At 57.7% G+C, this 25917-nt stretch overlaps 2 protein-coding genes across 4 annotated transcripts in view; one reads left to right on the forward strand and one right to left on the reverse strand.

The window, feature by feature from the left end:
* The first annotated feature begins 924 nt into the window (after window positions 1–924).
* NAB2 (NGFI-A binding protein 2) lies at window positions 925–6867 on the forward strand. Of its 2 annotated transcripts, XM_056117634.1 has the most exons (7): window positions 930–1291; window positions 2543–3416; window positions 3923–4056; window positions 4375–4426; window positions 4516–4648; window positions 4858–5049; window positions 6015–6867. In XM_056117634.1, the coding sequence occupies exons 1-7, from the start codon at window positions 1209–1211 to the stop codon at window positions 6122–6124; spliced, it is 1578 nt and encodes a 525-aa protein (XP_055973609.1). In that variant the 5' UTR covers window positions 930–1208; the 3' UTR covers window positions 6125–6867. The 2 variants fall into 2 exon arrangements, with proteins under 2 accessions (XP_055973611.1, XP_055973609.1); XM_056117636.1 differs by lacking the exon at window positions 4858–5049 and having other exon boundaries at window positions 925–1291.
* STAT6 (signal transducer and activator of transcription 6) overlaps window positions 6716–25917 on the reverse strand; it is a 44791-nt gene continuing 25589 nt past the window's right edge. Inside the window, exons 1-22 of one of the 2 annotated variants that reach the window (XM_056117633.1) lie at window positions 22768–23151; window positions 19199–19329; window positions 18493–18631; window positions 18138–18221; window positions 17481–17619; window positions 17313–17359; window positions 16987–17132; window positions 16325–16456; window positions 16017–16205; window positions 15596–15683; window positions 15358–15480; window positions 13842–13934; window positions 13076–13282; window positions 11084–11178; window positions 10849–10985; window positions 10383–10529; window positions 10131–10194; window positions 9934–10038; window positions 9718–9786; window positions 8384–8440; window positions 8180–8299; window positions 6716–8086 (exon numbers count right to left, since the gene is read on the reverse strand). In XM_056117633.1, the coding sequence (XP_055973608.1) occupies window positions 7915–8086; window positions 8180–8299; window positions 8384–8440; window positions 9718–9786; window positions 9934–10038; window positions 10131–10194; window positions 10383–10529; window positions 10849–10985; window positions 11084–11178; window positions 13076–13282; window positions 13842–13934; window positions 15358–15480; window positions 15596–15683; window positions 16017–16205; window positions 16325–16456; window positions 16987–17132; window positions 17313–17359; window positions 17481–17619; window positions 18138–18221; window positions 18493–18631; window positions 19199–19314 (2469 nt within the window). In that variant the 5' untranslated portion in view covers window positions 19315–19329; window positions 22768–23151 and the 3' untranslated portion in view covers window positions 6716–7914. Of the gene's footprint in view, window positions 8087–8179; window positions 8300–8383; window positions 8441–9717; window positions 9787–9933; window positions 10039–10130; window positions 10195–10382; window positions 10530–10848; window positions 10986–11083; window positions 11179–13075; window positions 13283–13841; window positions 13935–15357; window positions 15481–15595; window positions 15684–16016; window positions 16206–16324; window positions 16457–16986; window positions 17133–17312; window positions 17360–17480; window positions 17620–18137; window positions 18222–18492; window positions 18632–19198; window positions 19330–22767; window positions 23152–25917 lie in introns of those variants that run through there. The other variant, XM_056117632.1, reaches the window with a different exon arrangement.

Below are 25917 nucleotides of genomic sequence, written 5' to 3' on the forward strand. Positions count from 1 at the left end.
TCCCTCCACATCCCGGGACGCCCCCAGCCTCTGGTCCGTTTTCCCGCTTGACTCCAGGCGGAGTCCCCGGGAGTGGTACCTCCTTAGCCCGCTTTCGCCACCCAGGTCCCCAGGACCAGACGCTCCTGATCCTCAGCAAACTGGGTGTGGCGAGTCGAGGAAGGTCCCTCTCCCCTCCCGGCCTGACCTGGGCGCGGGAAAACCAGCGCGCCCCAGCGCCAGTTTCCAGCGTAACCCGCCCATTCCTGCTCCCCAAACTTCGGCGTGGACCAGGGACCGGGCTGCGGGAGACCGGGGAGACGGGGACGGGGCCCTGCGGGAGACCGGGGTTTCTGGGCGGGTGGCGGTGGGCCGGGCAGCCAAGAGAGACCTGCGGCACCCCCGGGTTCCGGCCCCAGACGCACGCTCCGGGGCAGGCAGACGCAGGCGCGACGAGAGCCGCGCGCCCCGAGTCGCCGCCAACTTCGCCCGGCTCCGGTGACATCCACACGCACGGCAGCGCCAGGCCCGCCGCGTTGCTTCGGCGCGTGTGCGCGTCGGTGCGCTTCGCGGGCTTTGTGTACCTGTGCGTGGTTGTGAAACTCGGCTCGGAGGGGCTGGCGGGGCGGGGGGAGCAGGAATGTCGCCGGCTGGGCGCTCACGTGGGTGCGTGGGCGCGGAGAGGGCCGGCTGTGCATCCGGCGTGGGCGGCACCGAGCGACCTCGCCCCGCCCGCCGGCCCGAGCCCGCCCTCCACCTCCCGGCCCCGGTCACCTCGGTGCCCAGCGCGGCAGCTCGGCGCCCGGGCGGCGAGCGCCCGCCCCCGCCTCCTGCTCCACGCCCCCTCCCCCGTCTCCGCCTCCCCCGGCGTCTCCGCCGCGGCGTCGCGGCGGCCGGTCCCGCCGCCCGGGCTCCCGCCCCCCGCCCCCGGCCCCCGCCCCCGGCCCTGCCCACGCCCTCCTCCCGCCCGGCAGCCAGCGCCGCGCCGGGCCTCGCTCCCCGTGCGTCCTGCGGGGGCGGAGGCGCGGAGAGGCGGCGAGCGCAACCGGGGAGGCAGGGAGGGGGGCAGAGCACAGACAGCGGCGCCGAGGCTCGCGGAGAGGAGCCGCGGAGGGAGGGACGGAGCCCGGCCGCGGCGGACACGGCCTCGCGCGCCGGCCAGGGCGCAGCGCGCAGCGGGCGCCGAGCGCCGAGCACCGCAGGGGCGCCGCGGGGTCCTCCGGCCGTCCATGCACAGAGCGCCCTCCCCCGCCGCCGAGCAGCCGCCGGGCGGAGGTGACAGCGCCCGCCGGACCCCGCAGCCCCGAGCCAAGTGAGTGGCGACCGGGAAGCGGCGGGGATTGGAGAGGGGTGGAGCCGGACTCGGAGAGGGGTCCGGAGGGCGGAGGTCGAGGAGAGGACGAGGGGAGCGGAACGGGGGTGGGGGGTGGAGACTGCTGGAAAAGGGGGTGCGTCTTGGAGTTAGGGGGCCTTGGGAGCAGGCGGGGAGCTGATGGAGCTGGCTGTGGGAGAGCAGTGCCTGGCTCTCCGGCCCCACTGACTCTGGGCATGACCTGGCATGTGAACCCTCTGTAAAGAATGTGGGGGGCCCCTAGGAGCCAGGGAAGCCCTGGAGTTCTGGCTGGCAACAATGGAAGGCGGGGGGGGGGGCGCTGAGCGGGCTCAGCTCGGCGCTGGCACTGGGCACGGGTTTTGAGCCCAGCGAGCATCGGTGGACTGTGAAGCTGGACCTGCCCCAATGGCCCTTCCCGGTTCTGGACCCCTGTTCGCAGCGGGGAGGGACTGCGTGCAGCCGCTCCCCCACTCCACCTGAAGATGTGGGTGGAAAATGAGGGAAAGGCGTGTAGGCGGGAGCCCCCGGGCGCTTTTCGCCCACAGACTCTTCCACTGTGGGAGTCTGTGGGGGCGGAACAGGCCCCCGAGCAGAACAATTGAGGCACCTCGCCTCTTCGTGTCTGAGCTGAAGGGATGGGCCTACCTCCCTGGCAGGTGGGGGAAGTTTGCTGTGGGGAGAGGGGCCCTGGACAGTCTGGAAGAGAGGGGAGCATCTAGGGATGGGGGCAGAGTGTGCAAAGACTGCCTAACAAAGGGGAAACTGAGGGGAGAGAGGGCCAGGGGCCTCCCGCTGGCTCTCTGAGCGGGACCAGCTGGGAAAGCGCCACACCCCTCCCTTAGCCACCCGGGCAGGATGCCAGCAAAGAGTGAGGCTAGCCCGTCCACTGTGGGAGCCTGGCTCCGGATGCCATCGGGGGCGGGGGAGTGGGATTTGGGTTGGAAGGTGCAGACCATACTCCGAGTAGGGGCAGGGCCTGTTCTCCCAGGGCTGTGAGCCGGCCACAGTGCTCAATGTCCACTTGCCCCCAAAGAGCTAAGGGCAGTGACTGGCTGCCCCGGGGCCAGTCAGGGGTGGCACTGCCAGGTCTCAGGCGATACCCAGAGGCAGTGCTCAGATCTGGGCAGGGGGCCTAGATGCTGGCAGGAACGAGAACTGCTGTGTGGGTTGGTACTCCGCAGGGGGCTTGCACTGATGCCCCCTCCTCTCTCTCCTGCGCCTCCTTTTCAGGCCCAGTGCCCGAGCCATGGCACTGCCTCGGACACTGGGGGAGCTGCAGCTGTACCGGGTCCTGCAGCGCGCCAACCTCCTTTCCTACTATGAGACCTTCATCCAGCAGGGAGGGGACGACGTGCAGCAGCTGTGCGAGGCGGGTGAGGAGGAGTTCCTGGAGATCATGGCACTCGTGGGCATGGCCACCAAGCCCCTCCATGTGCGGCGCCTCCAGAAGGCCCTGAGAGAGTGGGCCACCAACCCGGGGCTCTTCAGCCAGCCGGTACCTGCCGTGCCGGTCTCCAGCATCCCACTCTTCAAGATCTCTGAGACTGCGGGCACCCGCAAGGGGAGCATGAGCAATGGGCACGGCAGCCCAGGGGAAAAGGCGGGCAGTGCCCGCAGTTTTAGTCCCAAGAGCCCCCTTGAACTTGGAGAGAAACTGTCACCGTTGCCCGGGGGACCTGGGGCAGGGGACCCTCGGATCTGGCCAGGCAGGAGCACTCCAGAGTCTGATGTTGGGGCGGGAGGAGAAGAGGAGGCCGGCTCGCCCCCCTTCTCCCCACCTGCAGGGGGAGGGGTCCCTGAGGGGACTGGGGCTGGTGGGCTGGCCACTGGTGGAGCTGGGGGTGGCCCTGATCGCCTGGAGCCTGACATGGTGCGCATGGTGGTGGAGAGTGTGGAGAGGATCTTCCGGAGCTTCCCGAGGGGGGATGCTGGAGAGGTGACCTCCCTGTTGAAACTGAACAAGAAGTTGGCTCGGAGTGTGGGGCACATCTTTGAGATGGACGATAATGACAGTCAGAAGGAGGAGGAGATCCGCAAATACAGCATCATCTACGGCCGCTTCGACTCTAAACGGCGGGAGGGAAAGCAGCTGAGCTTGCACGAGGTGAGGGCCCCATGGGACCAGGACCCCTGGCTCAGACCCCATCCCTGTTGCAGCGTCCCCCTCTTCGACCAAGTAAAGAAGCGCGGTGAAATCCAGGTGTCCCAATGTATGCCACTGGGGACCCCAGAAAGTCGAAGTAGCCTAGGCACTCCTAGGAAGAAGGGGTGCTGATCTGTCTCCCACCTCAGAAACCTCAGGGTTGGGCACAGAGTGATAGTACAGTAGGTAGGGTGTTTGCCTGGCATGCAGTCTACCCAGGTTTGATCCCTGGCACCCCATAAAGTCCCCTGAGCCTGTCGGGAGTGATCCCTGAGTGCAGAGCCAAGAATGAGCTCTGAGCACTGCCAGCTGTGGCCCTAAAACAAAGGGGGAAAACGGCTCAGGTAGTGTCATCAGCCAAGTAAGCTCTGATGGCAGATTTTAGTTGAGGGTGGAGGGATGTGGGGCGGCCTGGGCAAGGCAGCAGGGGAGTCAGGATGCTGATGCTCTGGGGGCCTTCTCCACAGCTGACCATCAATGAGGCCGCAGCCCAGTTCTGCATGAGGGACAACACACTGTTACTGCGGAGAGTGGAGCTCTTCTCTCTCTCGCGCCAGGTCGCCCGGGAGAGCACCTACCTGTCGTCCTTGAAGGGTTCCAGGTGAGACCGATTTCTCCAGCCCTTCTCTTTCTGCCCTGGAGCTGACTCAGGGCCGCGCCTGCAGGGCTGGGGGCTTTGGGGCTGCTTTCCTTCTGCTGGCATAGCCCCACCATTTGGCCAAGTCATAAAGTTTGGCAACTCCTCCCACCCATCTCTGCCCCCCCACACACACACAACCAGAATGCATGTGTGAGGGACTGCTGCTTCACAGCACACCCCAATCTCCAAACAGCACACGCGCCCCTCCCTAGGCTCTGTGCCAGCTACGTAGTGCCCCCTTCCCGACCTCTTCCTCCTTATCCCGCTCCATCTTTGCAGGCTCCACCCTGAAGAACTGGGAGGCCCCCCGCTGAAAAAGCTGAAACAGGAGGTAGGTTTTCCAGATATCTAGAAGCCCCTGGGGCAGCCTTCCCCCACTGGGCCCGACAAGTCCTCATTTCCCCTCTGGGATATCCACAGGTTGGAGAACAGAGTCACTCTGAAATCCAGCAGCCTCCCACTGGCGCGGAGTCCTATGCACCCCCATACCGCCCCAGCTTGGAGGAGGACAGTGCCAGCCTGTCAGGGGAGAGCTTGGACGGCCACTTGCAGGGTGAGTGTGCCTGAGCCCGCTCCACCGCACTGGGGGGCCGGAGGGGGCGGAGTAGAGTAGGAGGGAGGAGGGGCGTCGGCCTGGAAGGGGGCTGGGCGGTCTTGGCCGGCAAGGGCGAAGGGCTTGGGCTGCTGGGTCCGGCTGTGCGCTTGAGGGTGGGGGGTCCGGGGACTTTTAGCCCCTCACCTGACCCGTGCCCATGCCCACAGCTGTGGGGTCATGCCCAAGGCTGACGCCGCCCCCTGCTGACCTGCCGCTGGCATTGCCAGCCCATGGGCTGTGGAGCCGCCACATCCTGCAGCAGACACTGATGGATGAGGGGCTGCGGCTCGCCCGCCTCGTCTCCCACGACCGCGTGGGCCGCCTCAGCCCCTGTGTGCCTGCGAAGCCGCCTCTCGCAGGTGAGGCAGCCGGCAGCGCTGTCCCCAAGCAGCCCTGCCCCAAGGCCCCACGCAGACGTGGCAGTTCTGGTGTCCTGGGGCCAGGCGGGAGGAAGAGGGATGGGGCCACCCGAGAGGGCAGGAGGATGGTTGGGCTGCAGCCGCTGGACTGCCGAGAGGACCCCAAAGGGCCCCTCCCCCCGGGGGTGTGACCCTAAGGAACAGGAATGGGAAGCAGGGTGCCAGAGCACGTGAAGGAGGGTCGGAGGGTCGTAGCTGTCAGCTCCTTAGGTAGCAGGAGGGTGGGGCAGGCTCGAAGTCGGGGTGGCTGGGTGGTGTTGGGAGTGGAGGAGCCCAAGGGGTGGGTGCTGTGTGTGTGGCTGGGGTGGGGGGCAGGGAGCAGGCCAGTGGAGGGCCGGGCAGCGGCTGGGCTGAGAGTGACGCAGCAGACAAAGCCACCAACCCTGGCTTGGTATTTTTAAACTGTGTGTGGGTGGGAAGTGGGGGCGGGGACTAGAAGAGGGGCTCTTTTTGGGGGTGGAGCTGGGAGGCTGGCTTCCTGTGTTCCCCCTGATTTGGCTTCTAAGAACTTGGGGGGGGGCGCGAGGCAGGGTGGGCGGGGCCTGGGAGGGGGCCAGGGATGGGTGGGGGCGGCGGAGCCTGGCAAGGGGGGGAGGGGGAGAGGTCAGAGCCAAGCCGCCCCCACAGCTCCTGACAGAACCAGAAATTCCAGCGGAGCGGAGGCGGGAGAGACAGAGAAAGAGAGACACACACAGAGACAGAGAGCTACACACAGCCAGAAAGGGGAGGGGGTGCCCGCACCCGGGCCGGGGTAGACACGCGATGGATGGCAGGCAGGAATTCAGCGAGCTCTTCTTCACCGGCCTCTGGCTCCCCACCGTGTCTCTGCAGCCGCCCCCCCCCCCGCGCCCCCACCCTCCTACACACGCACCCCCGTGACCCATCCCTTCCCCTTCTCCCCGCAGAGTTCGAGGAAGGACTGCTGGACCGGTGCCCGGCCCCGGCACCCCTTCCCGCGCTGGTGGAAGGTCGGAGGAGCAGCGTGAAGGTGGAGGCAGAGGCCAGCCGGCAGTAAGGGGGACGCTGGTGCCCCCACTCCCGGCACCTTGGACTTGGGGCGCTCACAGACCCTGCACTCTGGATCAGCTCGCAGCCCTGGACCCTTCCGCTGCCCGTCTGCCTCCCCACCAGCTCCATGGACACGGAACTATGGGGCTTCAAGCAATAACCAGCAGGGGCCTGCAAGAGGACGCAAGGAGGGTGCGTGGTGCCCCTCAGCGGCGCCCAGAGCAAGGGGGCAAGAACTGCCGCCAGAGCATTTGGGGTTCCCCCTCCCTTAACCAACACACTCCCACTCTAGCTTGAACCAGTGGACTAGTTTGATGCAGTTGGACATAGTTTGGACATGGGGGACAGGGGGACTTCCCTGGGAAGGTCCAGCAGCTAAAAATGGAAACATTCTCCCCAAGAACCGGGGGCCTAGGAACACTGGACCTGTACCTCCTCCCCTTTGCACCCCCATTTTTGTGCTTCTAGTTTGTCTCTTTAATTTAACAAGTGCTGCAGTCTACCCACCCACCCCCATCTCTCTCCCAAGTCCTCAGCAACTCTTCCTCTTGCCCTCTCCGGGAGGAGGAGGAACGGGGGTCCCCCTTCACCGGTCCCCTCTGGAGGCCTCGATTGGACTCAGGGTCTCCCTCAGCTGGGGTCTGGGCCGCAGCCCCTCTCTGAGCAGTTAGAGCATCTTTCTTTTCAGATTGTGTACAGTAGATTATTTATTTTGTTATTTTGGAATAAAATTTATTTTATGGCTTAGGATCTATGACCCTCTCCCCGCAAAAGGAAGGAAGGGTGGCACGGGATGGGGAGTGAAGGGCAGCTGTCAGTGAGGGAGCAAACAAGCAGCAGAGGGTAGGGCCCTCTAATACACCGAGTGGAGCACAGCTGAGCACCAGACTGTGATCCCTCTCTCCAGGAAAGAGCGGCAGTTCCAAGGCACGAAGCTCCAGCCCTTTGTAGATGTCGCAGCTGCTGTAGAGGCCTGTGGGACCGTTGAAACTGAAGACCCGGGGCTGACATCCATGCATCACTGAGGCCATCAGCACACTGGGCTCTGAGGCAGCTCCCCAACATTATTTTGTCATCCGGGCAACACTAGATGGGTGGTGGTGTTGCTCACAAGACACGGTGTGACATCCTTCTGGCTACACACACACACAGGGAGTCTGTGCTCCCGCACTCATGCAGAACTGAATGCCTCCATCTGGTGGACAGGAACTGGGGACTCTCCGGAATACGTTTTTAATCTGGGCAAAACCCACATCAGTAACTATGTCGAGATCCCTTGTTTCTCTCGGTGCCCAAAGTCTCTGAACTGCTTTCCAAGCCCGTGCACGCTGTCTGTCCCCAGTCTCTCGGGCAATATGTGCACGAGGCTGCATGCTGCTGCCTGGGAATGCTGGGCTCTGGGCAGTCGAGAAGCCTGCGCCTCGGCCCAGCCTCTTCCTTTCAGCCCCATTCTTACAGGGAGGGAGAGTGTATGTGTGCGCGCGCGCAGGCACGTGTTTTCACACGTGTGTGTTTGTGTGTGCAGGCATGCTGGAACGTGTCTCACTTTCGGAGCCGGAATTCCTTTTCCAGGACTGAATGTGGGAGGGCAGGGGTGTGTGGTAGGAGGGAAGGAGCGGTTAGGCTCCGCCCACTGCAAGTCTCCCGCCAATGGTCTTTCCTCCTGACCAAGGAGTAGGTGGGGATAGGACAAAAGCCTCCGGGGCTTCTAGGCCAGAGTGGGGGCCGGTGGGTGGTCCAGATCAGGTCCGTGGCGGTGTGGGAGCTGTCTCGCTGGGTTCCCCCTCCAGCTCTGGCTCACCAACTAGGGTTGGCCCTTAGGTCCATGTGGGACATGGGGATCCCAGACTGCATGTAGGAGGGGGCCTGCAGGACAGGGTGGGCTGCGGACTCTCCTTGCCCCTCCAGTAGCTTGGTGAGATCCTGATCCGTGGGAGGGAGCAAGGGCGGGAACATGTCTTCCCCGACCCTGCAAAGAAGAAAGGGAGAAGCACTGGGGGTAGGTACAGCGCCCATACCTCCAGCTGCTGCCCCTACGCCACTACCCCAGGCTGCCACTCACCAGGTGCCATGAGGGAATCCTGTCACCTGCTCACTCAGGCAGCTCTCTGCCATGGTCACATCCAGGTGGTCAGTGCTGGGTACCGCATGCTCCTGAGGCTGGCAGGGCAGCAGCCCCCTGCTGGATCAGAGAGATGAGATGAGACACCGGGAATGCAGCTGGGGAGCTAGTAATGAATGGGGGAGGGCAGGGGTCATCACTCACGGGTGGTCAAAAGTCATGATCTGCTGGCCCATGCTGGAGGACATGTGCAGGTTACTGCTAGAGACAGGACAGAGAGCACTGTTAAGGGCAGGGAAGGCTGGGCCTGCACAGAGGGTTGCGCGTTCAGGAACACTTGAGTGAGGAACAAGAATTTCAGGTTCCTTTTCCCAGACTCAGCTGCTCTATCAGCATAGGCCCAGGCAAGCCATTTCTCTCTGCTCTGGGAGCTCAGGCTTCTCCTGTCAAACAGGTGTCAGGGACTGAGAGAGCTCCGTGGGCTGAGTGCAGGCTCTGAAGGCCCAAACAGCCCTGGGTTTGATTCTTGGCCCCTCTTAGTCATACCAAGCACTGCTGGAAGTAACTCCCAAGAACTTACTGAGTGTAACCCCCAAGCACTGCTAGATGTGGCCCCCAAACAAAATATTTTTGTTTGAGAGGAGACAAGTGGGGAAAAGAGAGGACCCCAGGTATGATGCTCACCTTGACTATGATGCTCATTTTGTCAACTCATTTAACCACAATTATTCCATGAGGAAGGTGCTGTTAGTGTTTTTATTTTATTTTATTTTATTTTTTGGTTTCTGGACCACACCTGGTGGTGCTCAAGAGCTACTCCTGGTTCGGTTCTTGGGGAACCATAAAATGTCAGGATCGCGGGGCTGGATTGATAGCACAGCTAGTAGGGCGTTTGCCTTGCACATAGATCCGAACTGAGTTCGATTCCCAGCATCCCATATGGTCCCCTGAGCATCGCTAGGGGTAATTCCTGAGTGCAGAGTCAGGAGTAACCCCTGTGCATCGCCGGGTGTGACCCCAAAAAGAAAAAAAGTCGGATTGGAACCTGAGTCTCCCACTTACAAGGCAAATCTTTACTTCTGAGCCAAGTAGTTTTATAATTATTCCCATTTTACAGATGAGCAGTAGAGTTAAGTAGCTTGCCAAAGTCAGTGTGTGGAAGAGCTGGAATTCAGACCCAGGGAGCTTGGACTTTTTTTTTTCTGGAAGAGGAGTGTTTTAGACCACATCTGATGGTGCTCAGGGATTACTCCTGACTCTGTGCTCAGGAATCAGTACTGTAGGGACTCGGGGGACCTATATGGTACCAGAATTGGAACCAGGTTCGGCGACGCACTTAAGCCCTATACTATCTCTCGGTGCCAAGGAAGTCTGGCTTTTCAGCACTCCAGCTTGAGTGGGGAAAAGAGAGGAGACAAGGAAAGGATAGTAGCATATTGCCTGCCTCTCTCGCAGAAGTGTTTCCCACCAATGTAAATACCCATCGCCCTTGCAGGTGGTCTCCCCTGAGCCCCCCCCCCCCAGGTCCTTTCCCTTACTTTGAGAAGTTTTGCAGCACAGGTTCTGGATAGGAGTGGGGGTGAGGGTGTGAAGGGAACACCGTGGACCTGGGGAAAGAAAGCAGATCCCAGATGGCAGTCTTTTCCCTGGGTGCCCCTCCTGATGTGCAGGCGAGGGCAGTCCTTTCGTGGGAAAATCCCCTGCTTCAGCCCAGCTCTCCCAGCTTCCCCGTTACCATCCCTCAAGTGTCTTACATTTCTGAGCAGCGGCTCAAAGAGGAGTTGGGGTTCATTCCATGACCATAAGAGGGTCCTCTGGGAGGTATTTGGGGCTCCGAGGTGGGAAGGGGCTGGTCCATGCTGCAGGAAGGAAGGGTCCTGTGACTGACTGAGGGGACAGGCCCCTCCCTTCAGGTTGTCCTGGCACCACCCGTAACCACTCCTATCCTCACCTTTCCACTGTCATCTTGATGGTGGCCGGGACATAGCCCCTGCCATCCTTCCCCATCTGCTCAACTGTGGAAAGGAGAGGGAGGCTATGTTCCAGGGTCAGGGAGGACACAATGGGAATGGGTGGGCATGGCTGCTAGAGACGGGACTCAGAAAAGTAGGGGGTCAGGGTTGACATTCGAGGGGCCAGGAGTGAGGCAGCTGGGAGCAGGAGAGCGGGCAGCAGGGAATCAGGACCGCCAGCTTCAGCTCACGCTTGTAGTGGCTCCGGAAAGCCTCATCCTTGGGTTTGTTGGGGTAGAGGTTTTTGAGCTGGACAAGATCCCGAATCCGGTCCCCCAGGGAGCGAATGGACAGGTCTTTGGCAGAAAAAGGCTGAATGTTCTCGATCTGTGAGGAACCTGCGAGAGAAGGGAGGCCCTGAGCCGCCTCGCCAGGCTTTCCTCTCCTTCCCCACCACCTCCCCCAGGAGTCATTCATCATCCACCAAGGGCTAGGGGAGGATTCCAAGTGGCGGCTCCTGGGGGCGGGGTGGGGGGTGGGGGGGGGTGGTCTACTCTCACAGAGCTCACATAAGAAGGATCTGGACACAGAGTGAAGACAATGGACCCAAGGAAAAACTTCCTGAAACTCAGGGTTGGCGTCAGGGGCGTTTCTTTCCCAGGAGCAACCCCAGAGGGCAGAGGCGCAGAGACATTGTATAGGCGGGGGTGGCCTCACCATCCTGACCCCGGATGACATGGGCAATGGTGATGCCACCGATCTCTGAGTCACTGAAGCGAAGGAGGAAGGTTCCATCTGGCTGGTTGAGAAGAAGGTTAGTGACGTACTGTTTGCTGATGAAGCCGATGATGAGCCTGGGAGGAGGAAGGAGAGGATGGTGAGGGGTGAGGGGCTGAGTATGAAAAGGGGGCTGGAGATACAAGTACTCTGGTCTCCTGGGGCAGGAACTCACCGATCGGACCAGTAGCTCCGGAGACAGCGTTTGGTGAGGTCTAGCACACCATCGAACCATTGCCAAAAGGTGAAGCCACGACCCAGCAGGATCTCCTGTCAGAAGGGGAAGAGGTGTGAGCAGGGCAGGGCCAGAACTGGAGCCTGGGTAGGACAGGCTGTGAATGCCTTGGAGGCACAGGCCTCAGGGGCCAATCTGGATATGAGACCACAGCAGTGGCTTTCTTTGGAGGAGTGAGCCAGGCCCTATTCTGAGCCCTTCCCTTTATTAGAACTAGTATCATCCCTCAAGCTCAAGGAGGTAGGTCCTAGAACTCTCCCTCCTTAAAGATGGAGGAACAGCAAAACCATATTAATTTGTTCAGGCCTGAACCAGTGGGGGTGTGGGCTCATAATCACTGCTCTGCACAATTATAATGAGACCTGGAAGTGTGGTGCATAGACTATACCCCATTACTAAAACATCCTCTGGAAATACGGGCTTTTCTTTGTTTTGGGGACACAACTCGCTGTGCTCAGGGGTTACTCCTGTCTCTGTGCTCAGGATCACTCCTGGTGCTCAGGGGGATAGTATGCGGTGCTAGGAATTGAACTGGAGTCATCTGCATGCAATGCAATGGCCTTACCCATTGCACTATCACTTCAGCCCCTATTTTTTATTTCGTGTTTGTATTTCCAGGGGACTATAACACCCGGAAGTACTCAGGAGTTACTCCAGCACAGGGTTCAGGCACTGCTCCTGGTGGTGCTGGGAGACAGTGCTGTGTCAGGGATCAAACCCAAAAGCATGTTCTCAGCCCCTTGAGCTACTTCTCTGGCCCGTCTTATCTCTAAGACAGCAGCACATGGCTGTGTTCATCCAACTGATCTGGTCTCAACCAAGATAGTGAGATCTTTTTTCCTTTTTCTCTCCACTCCTTTTTTTGGGTAGGGGACCCACGAGGTCTAGGCAAGCCACTAGGTCAAATGGGTCAGTACATGAGCCTGTGGATTCAATATCGCTCAAGTCTTGGGGTGCTAGGGATTTCCCAGACCACACTCAGCAGTGCTCAGGGGGACTCTAGAACTGCACCCCACAATACTAGGAAGACCATGCAGTGCTGAGGATTGAAGTAGGATTAATCACATTGCAAAGCAAACACCCCTGTACTATTTCTCTGTCTTTTTTCCCCGTTCTTGTAATAGACCAGTCCTGAGTCACACCTTTCTTAAGAAGCAGTAAAATTTGGGTTGGGTTGAAGGGGGTTTGGCTATCTCCACTGGTGCACAGGAGCTACTCCTGACTCTGTTTTTGGGGATTTTTCCCAGTGATTCTCGAGTATGTGGTGCTGGGACTGAACCAGGGCGTCCTGCATGCAAAGCCTGCAATCAGCCCAATGAGCCAATCTCTCTGGCCCCAGAGGCAGTCAGCTATGGTAACTGGACGCAAGAGTTAGAAACATAAGGGGCCATCCCAGCCATGTCACTCACCTTCTGTGAGGCCTTGAACAAACTATTTAGCCCCTGTGAACATCGAGTTCCTGATCTGTGAAACAGGGTTGACAGTAGTACCTACCTCATAGGAACATGGGGAGGGTTAATCAAGATGAAATACTTGAGGGCTGGGCACAGTGCCTGGCATCAAGTGAGCTGGTATTTGCTATCTGTGTCTCTGAGGTATTGCATGCCCATTGGTTGCAACAGGAACTATTTTCCCAATGGGTCAAAGTCATTTTGAATCCAAGTCGTGTTTACACACAATCTAAATGAGTCATGCAAATGATTGGTCAGGAGGAGGGAGGGCCAGAGAACCAGAGGGTTGCCAGAGAGCACAGCTTATGAGCTGACCCCAGAGGCCAAGGCACCTTCCTGCCTGGGTCGATGATGGAGGTCTTCGTGGTGAGGGAAAATTGTGAACATCCAAGAGGCCACCCTTGGCCAAAAAGTGGGGAGTTCCCAAACAACGTGGGGATGAAGAGCTTGGCCATGGCAGGCTGAAGGGGAGGGGAATGACCTTATTGAACTGTGACCAGGACACTGAACGGTGCTGGAAGGCCTCTGTGCTGAGGCTGTTGTCATTGAAGATCTTCTGAGCCAGAAAGAGGAAGTGGTCTGGAAGCAGCCCCTGGCTGGTCCCCACCTCAGCCATGAACTTGAGGTTCAGAGTTTCACACATCTTCTCCCAGGGCACCCGCTCTGATACCACAAAGGGCACACGATCCTGAGGGGATGAGGAAAGGAGAAGAAACTGCCTCAGTCATCATCCCTCTTTTCCCTCAGGTGGGCCTCACGTGTGTACCTTCCCCTGACCGCCTCCCCAACTTCAGCAGTCCCTCGAGCTGGTTCACAAAGATGGTGCTTTGCCACAGTAATTTTGAGTGCTACATGATAGTTAAGCCTGTTCTACAAAAGAGGTGAGGGGCTGGAGCGATAGTACAGCGGGTAGGGCGTTTGCCTTACATGCGGTCAACCAGGGTTCGATCCCCTGGCATCCCATATGGTCTCCCAGCACCGCCAGGAGGGATTCCTGAGTGCAGAGCCAGGAGTGACCCCCGAGCATCACTGAGTATGACCCAAAAAGCAAAAATAAATAAATAAATAAAATCCGCCAAGCTTTTAAAAAAAAAAAAGAGGTAAGAAGTATACAGACAGGTTCATGAGAAGGAATTAAGATCATTCTCATTTGAGCTTACCTGCCACCTCACTGACCCACAGCCCTGTGTTCAAGTTCATGCTGACCTTGTCTTTTCCCCTCTCCCACAGATCAGATCTTTCCTTACCATCTCCGAGAAGGCATTGTCCCACAAGATGGTGGCTTTGGCATTGTTGTCTTGGTTGCCGTGGACAATGACCACCAGGGGCAGCGACAGGGCCTGTGGAGGGCAAGAAGGGGCTCTTCTTATTGAGCTGAAGAGTTGCTTCAGGGGCCTCCAATGATGCAAGGAAGTTATTGAACCCCCAGGACAGAGTTAAAAGTTCATAAGACAAGGGGCTGGAGTGAGAATACAGGAGGTAGAGTGCTTGCCTTGCTTATGGCTGACCCAAGTTTGATCCCTGGCATTCCATATAGTCCCCCAAGAGCCCTGCCAGGAGCAACCTCAAAGCTCAGAGGCAGGACTAAACCCTGAGCACTGCTAGGTAAACCCCCCCACCAAAAAAAGTTCATGCTATCAAATTTTTTTTTTTTCTTTTTGGGTCACACCTGGCAAACTTCAGGGATTGCTCCTGGCTCTGAGCTGGTTCTGCAGCACATCTCCTGTTTTTTTTTGTGTTTTTTTTTTTTAGGGGGGAATCACACCCAGTGATGCACAGGGGCTACTCCTGGCTCTTCACTCAGGAATGACTCCTGGAGGTGCTCGGGGGAACCACATGGGATGCTGGGAATCGAACCCATTGGCCGCATCAAGGCAAACACCCTACCCGCTGTGCTATCGCTCCAGCCCCACATCTCCTGGTTTTACACTCAGGAATTATTCCTGGAGGTGCTCAGGGGACCACATGGGGTATCAGGGATCGAACCTGGGTCAGCTACAAATGCCGTACCTGCTATACTATCGCTCCGGCCCCTCAAATACTTTCTGAAGCCCCGTTAGGAAAAGTGGTCACCGTGATGCCAGACATCCATGTTTCAAACACCAGCTCCAATTCTTTAGCAGCTGTTTGACTTGGGCAAATTATTTAAGTTGTGTTGCAGTGTTCTCATATGCAAAATGAGGCTAGCAGGGTCGGAGACACAGTAGAGGGGGAAAGGCACTTGCTTTCACATGGCTGGCCCTGGTTTGGTCCCCCACGCTTGATTGCCCAGTACCACCAAGAATGACTTCTAAGCAATGCCAAGAGTGTCCCAAAATTTAAATTTAAAAAAAAAAGAGGCTAGTAATAGTATCTACCTGATATTGTTTGACTGGGGGCCACAACAGGAAGCAATAGCACTGCACTAGGGACTTGCTTCTGGCTCTATGCTGAGGAATCACTTCTAGCGGGCCGGGGGGACCATGTGCTGGTTGGTGCCAGGGATCAAACCCAGGCCAGCAGCATGAAAGACAAGCGCCCTACCCACTGTACTCTCGGGCCTCTGCCTCATAATGTTTTTGTAGTACTCTGGTCTCTAAAAAAAAGAAACAATGGGTGCTCATACTCAGGCCCATTCCCAGTACTCTGCTCCACAGGTGCTTGTGAAGGAGACCCACACACACCACCTATGTACATGGGGCTGTGAGGAGGAACGAGGATTCAGGTGCCATGTATGGCGCCAAGGGGGACATGGGACCTGGTGGGGCCGGGCAGCCTGTTCACCTGCAGCTGGATAGGGAGTTTGTTGGGGCCCAGCGTGAAGCTGGTGGAGAAGAGCACAGCACATTTCTCCTCGGTGACCGACTCGGTGCCTTTCCGCTCACACCGCTTGATCTTCTTCAGAAGCTGCGGGGAAGGACAGGGAGAGCGTGTGAGGACAGCCACCGCTTCTCCTGTGGCCCCAGCACCTCGCCAAGCCCGCATAGCCCAGGGGCCACTGCTCGCTGCTTGGGCCCCTCACCAGGTTCTTGAAGAGGGCGGAGCAGCAGCTCCCAGGAACACTGTTCTCCAGCGGCACGGTGTTGTTGATGATCTCGCCTGTGCTTTCTCTGCCGGGCGAGGGAAAGCATGAACCAGCGCATGCCAGGGCTGGCGGGTATGGGGGCTCTCTGGGGCTCTACAGGGAATGGCGGGCTGCTGGCCCTGAATCTACATCTCTCTTTAGGTTCTTAGGAGAAAGGGGACAGTGCCCATTTTGGCCCAATCAGGACTCTTCCCAGCCCAGGACATTCTAATGAGGCCCTCATCCCCCTCCCCCGTGGCCAGGAAGGTTTCCCACACCCTATGCCCTTCCCTCCCCACTATCCTTCTCTGTGTGGGTCAGCCCCTCGGGCTGCTCTGGCCTCCATCACCCCAACAGGCCTAATCCAGCCCCAGCTTACGCTCCAGTCCCCGAGCCCTGGGGCAGGCTGAGTTCTCGGGCCTGTTTCTCAGTCACCATGTCAGCTCTGACCAGCGGAAGCTTAGCCGAGGTCCCCAGGAACCGGAGGCCCAGCAGGAATCGAACCCCGGCCTGGAATTTGGTCTGAGTTTTCAGAACCTGTGGGGGCTGCTTCTCTACCAGAAAAGAACTGGGAGGAATGGGGAAGAGATCAGAGAAACTCGTATCCAGGGCCCTCCTGCGACCCTCTGCACAACAATAAACCACTACCATCCTGGAGGTCTGTGCTAGGCCAGGCTGGGGCCTTACCTGGTGACAAGGGTTTTCAGGACTTCATCCAGCCGGCTCATCATGGAGGCCCGGGTCTTAGGCTCAAGCTCCCCACCAGCTGCCCCCAGCTCCTGCTGCAGCTGGGAATAAATGTCCACCAGGCTCTCACACCTGGGGCCAGGACAGTGGTCAGGGGGCACAGGATTTGGGCTACCTGCTCCCACCCAAGCCCCTTCCCCTAAACCCAAGATGGATCATGCGAACAGGAGTAGCGGAACAGACAGGGGTGTGGCTGCAAGGCTCTGGGCTAGGGTTTCCAGGACCCTGGCCTGGCGCTCGACGGGCGATTTCTTCTCAGTGCTTAACCCCCCGTGGCAACCCAGCAGCTTCTCTTCCAGGACTCTGGGACCCTGGTCAGCTGCTAGCACATATGGTGCTTTGGCATAAATGGAAAGCACTCCTCCTCCCCACGCCCACCTAACTGACCACATAGAAAAAGATTTCCTATACCTCTGGGCACCAAAGTGGAAAAGAAAAGCATGAGGTGGATGAGCTCCCACACATGCCCCCTCCGCCAGGCCTGCCGGGGCCCCCTCTGCACAGCCGGCCGCTCTGAATTCTACCCAGCCCACAGCCTCATGCCTGCTCCCCCCGTCTCACACCTGTGCACCCACCCCCCAGCAGGACAGCAGATGCCCAACCTCTCCTGGATCGGGGCCAGGCTCTCATCAAACGGCGCTCCATTCCCTGCCAGCTGCTGCTGTCGCTTCCAAATGTGAAGCCTCTTCAGCACCAGGGTCTGCGCGACCTCCAGTTCTTCAATTGTCTCCTGCAGCAAGGTGGCCAGCTTTTGCGGGCAGGGAGGGCGTGAGTCAGGCCACACGGCCCGAGGGTGAGCCTCTATCGCACTGTGGCAAACCCTTTTCCCACATCAGGGTACTCCCCCCCACCACTGCACACACACAGTTTGGAGGTCTTTTGAAAGGGTGCTGAGCCCACCATCTCCACCTTTCAGTTCATTACTCACCTCGAGTGGCCCGGTCCCATTGGCGGATCTTTCTCTCGAGTGGGGCACTGAGGGTGGGGACGGAAATCAGGGATGCAGAGGGATAAAAGGTTGAGTCGAGGCTAATGTACACCAACTCACCCCCACACACTCCCCAGAGCCCTCTCAGGGCCCTGGGCCGGCTCCCACCTGGGTCGCTCCGGGCCTCCTGCTGCAGGTTCTCCCGGAGAAGGCAGCATTCCCCCACCCGGTGCCGCAGACGCTGCAGCGCGGTGTTAAACTTGAGTTCCTCCTGCTTCCAGTGGTAAGACATCGGCAGGTGTCGGAACTGCAGGGGCATTGCAGCCAAGAAGTTGGACACTTGCTTGTTTCTCTTCCTGCGACTGTGCTGAGGCTCGAACCCAGGGCCTTACACAGGCAAGGCCATGGCTCCACCACGGAGCCATGTCCTTGGCCCCATACTGCTGCCTCTGAGCCCTGCCTCCCACCCTAAAGGGCACCTGCTCCCAGGCTCTGCAGATGAGGAGACAGACACTGTCGTCCTCTCACCCTCCCCTTCCTCATAACATTTCTCCCAGAACATCTGAAATTGCTGGGGACTAAGACCTCTCTGCTGGCAAATTCTGGTCCCAATTCCTTGCTTTCTTCTCCTAGACCCATCCTTCCCTCCATCCCTCGATCGACACTTTCTGAACTTGGCTTGGGACCCTGCTCTCAGACCCCAGGAGCCTTCCTTGGAACCTCCTTGGGCCCAGAACGCTGTCCTTTTCCTGAAGATCAAATTCCTTTTCATTTCTCATGGCTCAAGCTAAAGTCACAGGGATAGGCGGTAGACAGTCACAATACCTCTTCCATAACAGCCTTTTTCTCTCCTTGAAGTATTTGTTTGCAAGCGGCCACCAGCTTCAGGGGCTCCCTCTGATATATGCTCTAGAGACACAAAGGAGGGGGATAGCATTAGCCTGGCTCTTATCCTCCCACCCCTCCCCTGCCACACTCACACAAGCACTAAAAGGCAACTCCACTGTAAGACTCCAGAAGTTTTCATGCATTTGCATGTTTTAAAGCTCGAATTTGCATGCTGCCTAACTGTAGGAACAGCTAACTATAAGAACACCAATTTTCTTCCAAAATCAGATGCTCCCAGCACCTCACTGCCTCCCCGCCCAGCCTTCACTCCCTTCTGGTCCCCACCACCCACCTCAAGAGTGCTGATGTACTGCAAGAGGGCACTCCCCTCTCCCTGCTCTCCAGCCGAGGTCTGAAGGTGCTGGACAGTGGCTGAAAGTAGAGCGCTGGCCATGTTGTAGCAGAAGCTGTCAGAGCCGACCAGGAACTCCCTGCAGGCAGATGAGAATGCGGCAGCCTCAGGCCAGGCTGAGCCACCAGCTCAGTGCCAACAGCTCCAAGACTCCAATCCCCTCCTTTTTTTTTTTAACTTTTTGGGTCACACCCGGCCATGCACAGAGCTTACTCCTGGCTCATGCACTTAGGGATTACTCCTGGCGGTGCTCGGGGGACCATATGGGATGCTGGGAATTGAACCTGGGTCGGCGGTGTGCAAGGCAAATGCCCTACTTGCTCTCCTATCGCTCCAAGCCCCCTCCATTCCCCTCCTTAACTCCAGCCAGGCCCTTTGCAGCTCTCCTCGAGTTCCTCTCACCCCACCCCCTCGTTTCTATCTGCTATGGGAAATGCCCTAGTCCCAGCCCTGATGACCCTCCCCTTTGGCTTGGCCTCCTAAAGGAGTGAGGAATTTCATATGCCAACATGGATGATCCGTGACCCAGAGTCCCTAATGAATCAAGGACCTCCCCACCCATGGAATAATAGGTGCCAAGTCCTAAACAGGGGGGTGAAGAAAATCTAACAAGAGTGGGTGAAAGTGGATCCAGGAGGGGACTCACCAGGGCTGGTTCTCCAGCCAGTCACCCAGGAGATGCCGCATGTGCTGGGGAAAGTCGACATAGAGCCCCTGCAATTTTTCAGGGGGCACCTTGGAAACCAGATCCCACAGAGACATGGCCTTGGAGGGTACCTGAAGCAAAGGAATACATATACCGTGAGGAGCCCCCACAAGGCAAGCCTGGGTATGGCCGAGGGCAGCAGAGACCATGATCACTCTCAGAACCCGGCCTCCTCCAGCCTAAAACATCCTGGTCAGAAACAGACAGAGCAAGCTCTTGTTGGACACGGTTGGTGCCCAACCAGACTGTTAGGATGAGATTTTGGAGACTGATCCGCAAACGGGCAGGAGCACAGGCCCCAAGAAAATGGGCGAGCCATGACTCGGGTGTCCGGACTAGTTCGGAAAGGGTTAACATCTCTTTTCTCGGCTGCCCTCTCTCACCATCCCTAACCCAGCTCAGCTTTGGAATGTAGATATTTTCCCACATCCCCTTATCACTCTAGGTGCAAGGGCCTTAGCTCATGTTGCCAGGCTGCTTGGCCTTGGATTCCTCTTCGAAGGCTGCGAGCATTGGACTTGCAAACGTGACAAGAACAGTGTAGTTTTTGCTGTCTTGATATCCTCCTGTACCCCTTTTTCCCCCATGAATGCTTTCTTTTGTACTGAGTGCACGTGAGTACGTAAAGAAGCATGGTCTATGATGTAAGCAGGTCTATGATGTAAGCATTGACTATAAAACTTGCAGCTTCTCCCTTGCTCCGCGTCTTGCTTTGGCCTTCGTGCCTGAGAGCTTGACCCCAGCTAGCTGGCTTGAATAAACTCCGCTTGTGTTTTGCATTACTGGCTGGACTCTTTGTATGGTTCGGAGAGGGGAGATTATCAACCTTGGACCCCAACACTCTGACACAGGAGGAACGGAATAGATCTGGGCTGAGATTAGAAGGCTAGGGAACAGCAGTGGGCAATGGGGAAGGACAGAAAGCAGAGGATGTGGGCACAGCTCAGGCCCTGGCTCAGGTTCTGCTGGCAAAGAAACTTCCTCTGCTGATCAGAATTTTCTCATCTAGAAAATATCTATCTCAGAGAAATGCAGAACTCTCCAAGATTTTAAAGCCACAAACAAGTTTTAGTTGTTTAAAGGTATATTATTATTATTATACTAAAGGTATATAACTGGGGTTTCTCTGTTGAAAGCAAGTATGAGGGTGAAATACCCAAGGCTACAGTGATAGTATAAAATAGGTAGGGTCCTTGCCTTGCGTGCAGCCGACCCAGGTTCAATCCCTGGCATCCCATATTGTCCCCCAAGCCCACCAGAAGTGACCCCTTACCACTAAGCCAGAAGACAGCCATGAGCACTGCCAGGTGTGGCTGTCCCCCTCCCCCGCAAAAAAATAATGGTGAAAAGCCTAGAACTCTACTGCTTCCATCTCCCCCTCCCCACCTTCTAACCCCAGAAATGTCCCTGGAAAAATCCCTCCAGATTCCAGGGTTCCACAAATTATTTAAAGACATCAGGCTAGATGATAAATAATTATTGCTGTGGTCTGAGTGAAGTGCGGATAGGGGTCTTGCCTAACACGCAGGCAACCTGAGTTCAATCCCAGGCATCCCATATGGTCCTTCAAGCCCTGCCAGGAGTGATCCCTGAGCACAGAGCCAGGATTAAGCCCTGAGCACTATCAGGCACGGCCCTCCCTCTTAAAAAAAGAATGACTATTCGTGATTTAGCACCTACCATCTATGAGGCATTACACCAAATCCACTGCTTCAGTAGTGCCTTGCAACACACACACACACACACACACACACACACACACACACACACACAATCCTTTTCCTATAGACACAAGCTTAAGGAGACTTTTTAACTTGCCAACACTACCCTGAAAGTGAGTTCAGAAATAAGCAGCTTTGGGACTGGAGTGACAGCACAGTAGATAAGGTGCTTGCCTTGCATGCAATCTCGACCCAGGTTCTAATCCTAGAACCACATAGAACTATTGAATTTGAGACCCACCAGGAGTGATTCCTGGGCACAGAGCCAGGAGTAAGCGCTGAGCACAATGCCGGGTGTGGCCCCAAAACAAAACAAAAAGTAAAAGGCTCTGGATCCAAGTGGGGATTAATCATCACACTGTACTATTAGGATTCCTCTAGATCCAAAATCCTGTCACCCCCAGAGGAGAAAAATGGGGAAGGAGAATCGAAGAAGGGGAAATAGAGCAAAGAGGAAAAGAAGAGCGAATTCAGGAAAGGGTGAGGAAAAGTAAGGTTCACGTGCCTGGAGTGAAGATCCTCAAAGAAGGACACAGAGCCTAAGGGCTGGAAGGGTGGAGAAAAGAAGTCTCCTCCAGGTCAGCACCTCCTGCTCCTGTTTGGGTGCTTCCATAGCCCTTTCTCCACCCACCCCCGCGGAGTGGGGCCCCTTTGTGTCTGTGTTTCAAGCTCAATAAGGACTCCACTGAGTCTCTTCCTCCCCTGTTCTCTTGGTGCTCCGACCCTTGCAGACTAAGACCCCGCTAAGGACAGGGATGCTCCCTAAGCCACAGGCACCGCCTCTTTCCTCTCTAGCCCTTCGGTGGGGAGTGGGCGCTCAGTCTCCCCAACCCCCTGCCTCACTGCATCCGCCGACAGCTGGAAGCCACATTGTCCCCCCCTCCGGCCCCCACCCAACAGATGGCTCGGACCCCAAGGGCGGGAACCTTCCTCCCTAGCACTCCCAGAAGAGGGGCAGAGGGGGAGGATCACCGGCGAGGGGGCGGGGCCAGTTCCTCCCCCACCGGGAATGGGCCGCCTGATGTCCAGTACGTCCCGGCCCCGCTCGGCTGCGTGGCCTCGAGCTCGGAGTCCCCCTCCTGCCTCTGGCCGCGAGAGCACAGGATCAAAAGTCAAAAGAGCCTCTTCTCGGGTTGCCAACGCGCGCGTGTGAGCGCGGGCGGGGTGGGGCGGCCAGGGGTGCGGGAGGCGGAGCCAGTTCAGCACGAGGAGGGTTAACCCCGCGTCCGGGAAATCTCGGCGTCTGCCGCGGCCAAGCGTGGGGCAGTTTTGAGGGGGAAATTCCCCCTCGTCTAGGGCACCATGAGGTCTGACCTGGGGCTCGCTCGTCCCCAGCCGCACCCGTGAACGGGAACCTTCCTGGGGTGGGGTTGGGGACCGTCTGGGGGCTCCCAAAGAACTCTCTGCTCCCAGGCACCAACTTTCGAGGGAGGCGGCCAGCGCTCCCCCAAGCATCCCCGACCCCTCCACCAGCACCATCAGAGAGGGCAGAGGCCTTGCCCTCCTGGCCTCGCCCAGGCTGGTTCCTTAAAGGGCAAGGGCGGGGGCGGGGGTGTGGAAAAAGTGACCCACGGGGGGGCGGGGTGCGAGTGTCTGCACCCACCCCGATCTCCTCGGAGCTGGAAACTGCCCCCAGCGACCGAGCCCGGCTCAATCCCGTCCTGGCGACCAGGCACCCTCAAAGGGCAGGTTCCTGAGACACCCCTCCCCCGCCCCCGTCATGCATCCTCCCCGCTCCCCACCGACAAGCCGAGCCCCCCTCCTCCCTCCGCCGAGGCATCCCCTCACCTGGCAACCCCTCAGCGTCTTCTCCCTCTCAGCGGGCACTGCCGGGCCCCATGGGGCTGCCGCTCTGTCCAGCGAGTTCAGGGCTGGCCTGCTCGCAGCCCTCTGGGCGACCGCCACCAAACGGAGCAGAAGCGCAGCCCGCGGACGGACGGACAGACAGGCGGGCAGAAACACGCACGCACACACCCGAGTCCCCTCCCGTCCTCCCTCTAGGAGCAAGCAGTGGCTGCCCAGCCCGCTGTTTCCGGCTTCTCCGTCGACCCAGGTCCCTCCCTGGCGCTCTGACGACACAGAGAAGAGAAAGTGGGCTGGAGGAGGAAGAGGAAGAAAGTGGGGCGAGCTGCGTGTGCCTCTGGCTTGGGGGGTGGGGGTGGCGGAGAGAAGCCCAGCCTGGGCCTGGGGTGGCGGGGGAGGGTCCCTGCGGGCCGGGCGGGAGGGGAGGTCGAGGCCCCTCACTCCTGCTCGGAAAGCAGCCGACTTTTCTGCGCAAAGCCACCTAACATTGAAGCAGACACATGTCGCCCCAAACTGCGTCTCTCCTAGCCAAACTTTCAGCGGGACTCGGGGTTCGGGCGCTGGAAGAACTCCCTGGGGCTCCCCAGGGCCTCTGGAAAAGCAAATCCCAAGTGGGCTCTGCGCTCCCCCCAGCGGAGCCCTGGGAAGCGGCGGGGGAGCTGGAGAACGCCGAGGGGCCCCTCCCTTCTCGGCGGGGAACGCCTTGAAGGTCGCGTGACCGCCGTCCCGAGGGGGTTGGGGGAGGGGACCCTGAAGCTGCGAATTCTGGAAGACTCCAGAAAGTCCCGAGGACCAAAACGCTCCTGCCCCTCCGCACACGGGCGTCCACGCTGCAGACCCGGGTGGAAGGCGCGACGGGCCAGAGCTGTTTCTGCCTGCGAGCTCGCCGGCGACAAGTTTCACTGAGTCGGTACTGCGCTGCCTTGGCAGAGTTCCTATCAATTTCGGGGGTAAACACGGAGACACACCCAGAAATAAATGTATAAGCACGGCTACTTCCCTGGCCACCGCACACGCGGGCGCGGGCGCGCGCGCGCAGCCACACAGACATGCGTGCAGACTCACGCACTGACATGCCAGAACTCAGCCGCAGAACCGACACCTGCCCCGGTTGAGTCACCCTCGCGTGGAGTGAACGGCCGCCCGCAGCAGCTTCTGCGGGGGAAGGCGCCGGGGGCACCAAGGGACCCCGACGGGCCTTCTTTTCCCGGGCCCGAGTTGAGAGACCCGGTGTGTGCAGAGTGGTGGGGTGGGGAAGGAGGTTTCTGTTCCCCATCTCGCCCCCAAACTGGGCAGGGCCGAGGGGGCCTCTGCTAGGCCTCTGCTGCCCCCTGGTGTCTGAACCGATCGCCAGAACCCGGCTCCTCCCCGCCCCTTTCTTCTATGTGGATGGCTGTGTGTGCAGGCAGTACCACGGTGTGGGCGCGTGTGCGTGCGTGTGTGTGCATGTAGGGGTGCATGTGCGTGCGTGCGTGTCTGTGTGCACGCGTGTGCGTGGGTGTGTAGGTGGGTGTTCATGCATGTGTGCATACGTGTGCGTGACTGCATGTGCATGTGGGTGCGTGTGTGTGTATCCCACCCAGTAGCAGAAGGTAGCAGTTAAGAACTTGTCCCTCTTGGGTACAAATCCTGCTCACTGTCCCAATTCTGGGCTGTCGAATCGCCATGCTTGGGATTCATTATTTGAAAACTAGACTCTTAAGAGGACAATGTGAAAGTGAAGTGGAATCATCCAGCAAAGGTTTAGAACAATACCTGGCACAACAAAAGTTAAGTGTCACTTTTTGGCAGTGCTCAGGGGACAAACCCAGCAGTGCCCAGAGTTACTCCCAGCTCTGTACCACATTGTGCCAAAGATCGAACCTCCGCTCCCACACACAAAGCACATGCAGCCCTTTGCTCTATCTCTCTGGCCTGTTCACGTGCTTCCTGCTGCTGACAGCCGAGAACAGACTATCCAGATTTCTGTATTCTGGCAAGAGGAAGGGTAGAATGAACATAGGCTCTAACTTTGGCTCCTGGTGGGTGGGGATGAAGGTCAGGAACAAATGCAATAGGAAAATCATATTTATTGTCAGTATTTCTGATTGTACTAATGGGAGTACTGTGATGTGATGGAAAGAACCCAGAATTTGTTTAGTTTTTATTTCTAATTTTTTTTTCCATTTTAGGGATCTTTCCTGGCGGGCTCGGGGGATGACATAGGGTGCCAGGGATCGGGTCAGCCAAGTGCAAGGCAAGCGCCTTACCCACTATATTTTCTTTTCAGCCCCAATTTTATTTCTAAATTTATTTTGATTTGGTGACCACATCTAACAGTACTCAACAGCTACTCCCAGATTCGAGCTCAGGAAACATGTAGTGACACAGATCAAACCCTGGCCTCCTGTGTGCACTCTAGCCCTTAGAACTATGTCTATAGTTTAGAGATCCCAGAACCCAAAGTTTAGAGGCATGTCTAGCTTCGTCCTTTTAGAGCCCATGGGTCAAACTTCAGATGGATCAGTGGATAGACCTACCGGCCAAGGTCAACATACCCCGGTACGGTACTTGATTTAAAGAAGAGCTTATCTTCAGTTGTGCTGATTCAGTGTCCGCTAGACATTCAGTAACGACAACGCCACTTGCAAAATCCTGAGAGTTCCTTGCTAGCCACACTCTATGCTTGACTCTGTCAGGTTTAGAACAAAGTTGAAGATCAAGAAGATAGCTGGATTGACTAGAATTGAGGCCCGGAGTTTGATCACCAGCACTGTCTAAACCTCCCCTTCACCCTGGTTGTCCCTAACATCTTTGGACCAAATTGTCAAGTCCAGATTTGCTTTTCAAACCCCTGTTCTCTCTTGAACATGTATCTCGCTGGCTTGCCTCTATGTATCTTTGCTTGTTTGTGTTTTCCACTTTGGAGAAGCTCCTGTTCTCTCTGGAGCATATGCTTCCTCTCTTTCTGCACACCTCACAGCTTTCTAAATAAGTTTCGTTCAATAAAAAACAAAAACTATTTGCTTCACAAAAAAAAAAAAGAGGAGGGGTCAGACTCACAGTACCAGGAGTATTGTTGGGAGTATATATTGGCCCTTGTGTCCTTGAGCTCCACTGAGGAGAATCCCTCCCCACAAATAAAAATGAAGTAGA

The sequence above is a fragment of the Sorex fumeus genome, unplaced genomic scaffold, assembly GCF_029834395.1.
Source record: "Sorex fumeus unplaced genomic scaffold, SorFum_2.1 ptg000035l, whole genome shotgun sequence".
Classification (NCBI taxonomy): domain Eukaryota; kingdom Metazoa; phylum Chordata; class Mammalia; order Eulipotyphla; family Soricidae; genus Sorex; species Sorex fumeus.

Coding starts and splice junctions, on each gene's coding strand:
- NAB2 (XM_056117634.1), top strand. CDS start 1,209: ATGCACAGAGCGCCCTCCCCCGCCGCCGAGCAGCCGCCGGGCGGAGGT. Junction 1,292..2,542: donor ACCCCGCAGCCCCGAGCCAA/GTGAGTGGCGAC, acceptor CCTCCTTTTCAG/GCCCAGTGCCCGAGCCATGG. Junction 4,057..4,374: donor TCGTCCTTGAAGGGTTCCAG/GTGAGACCGATT, acceptor CCATCTTTGCAG/GCTCCACCCTGAAGAACTGG.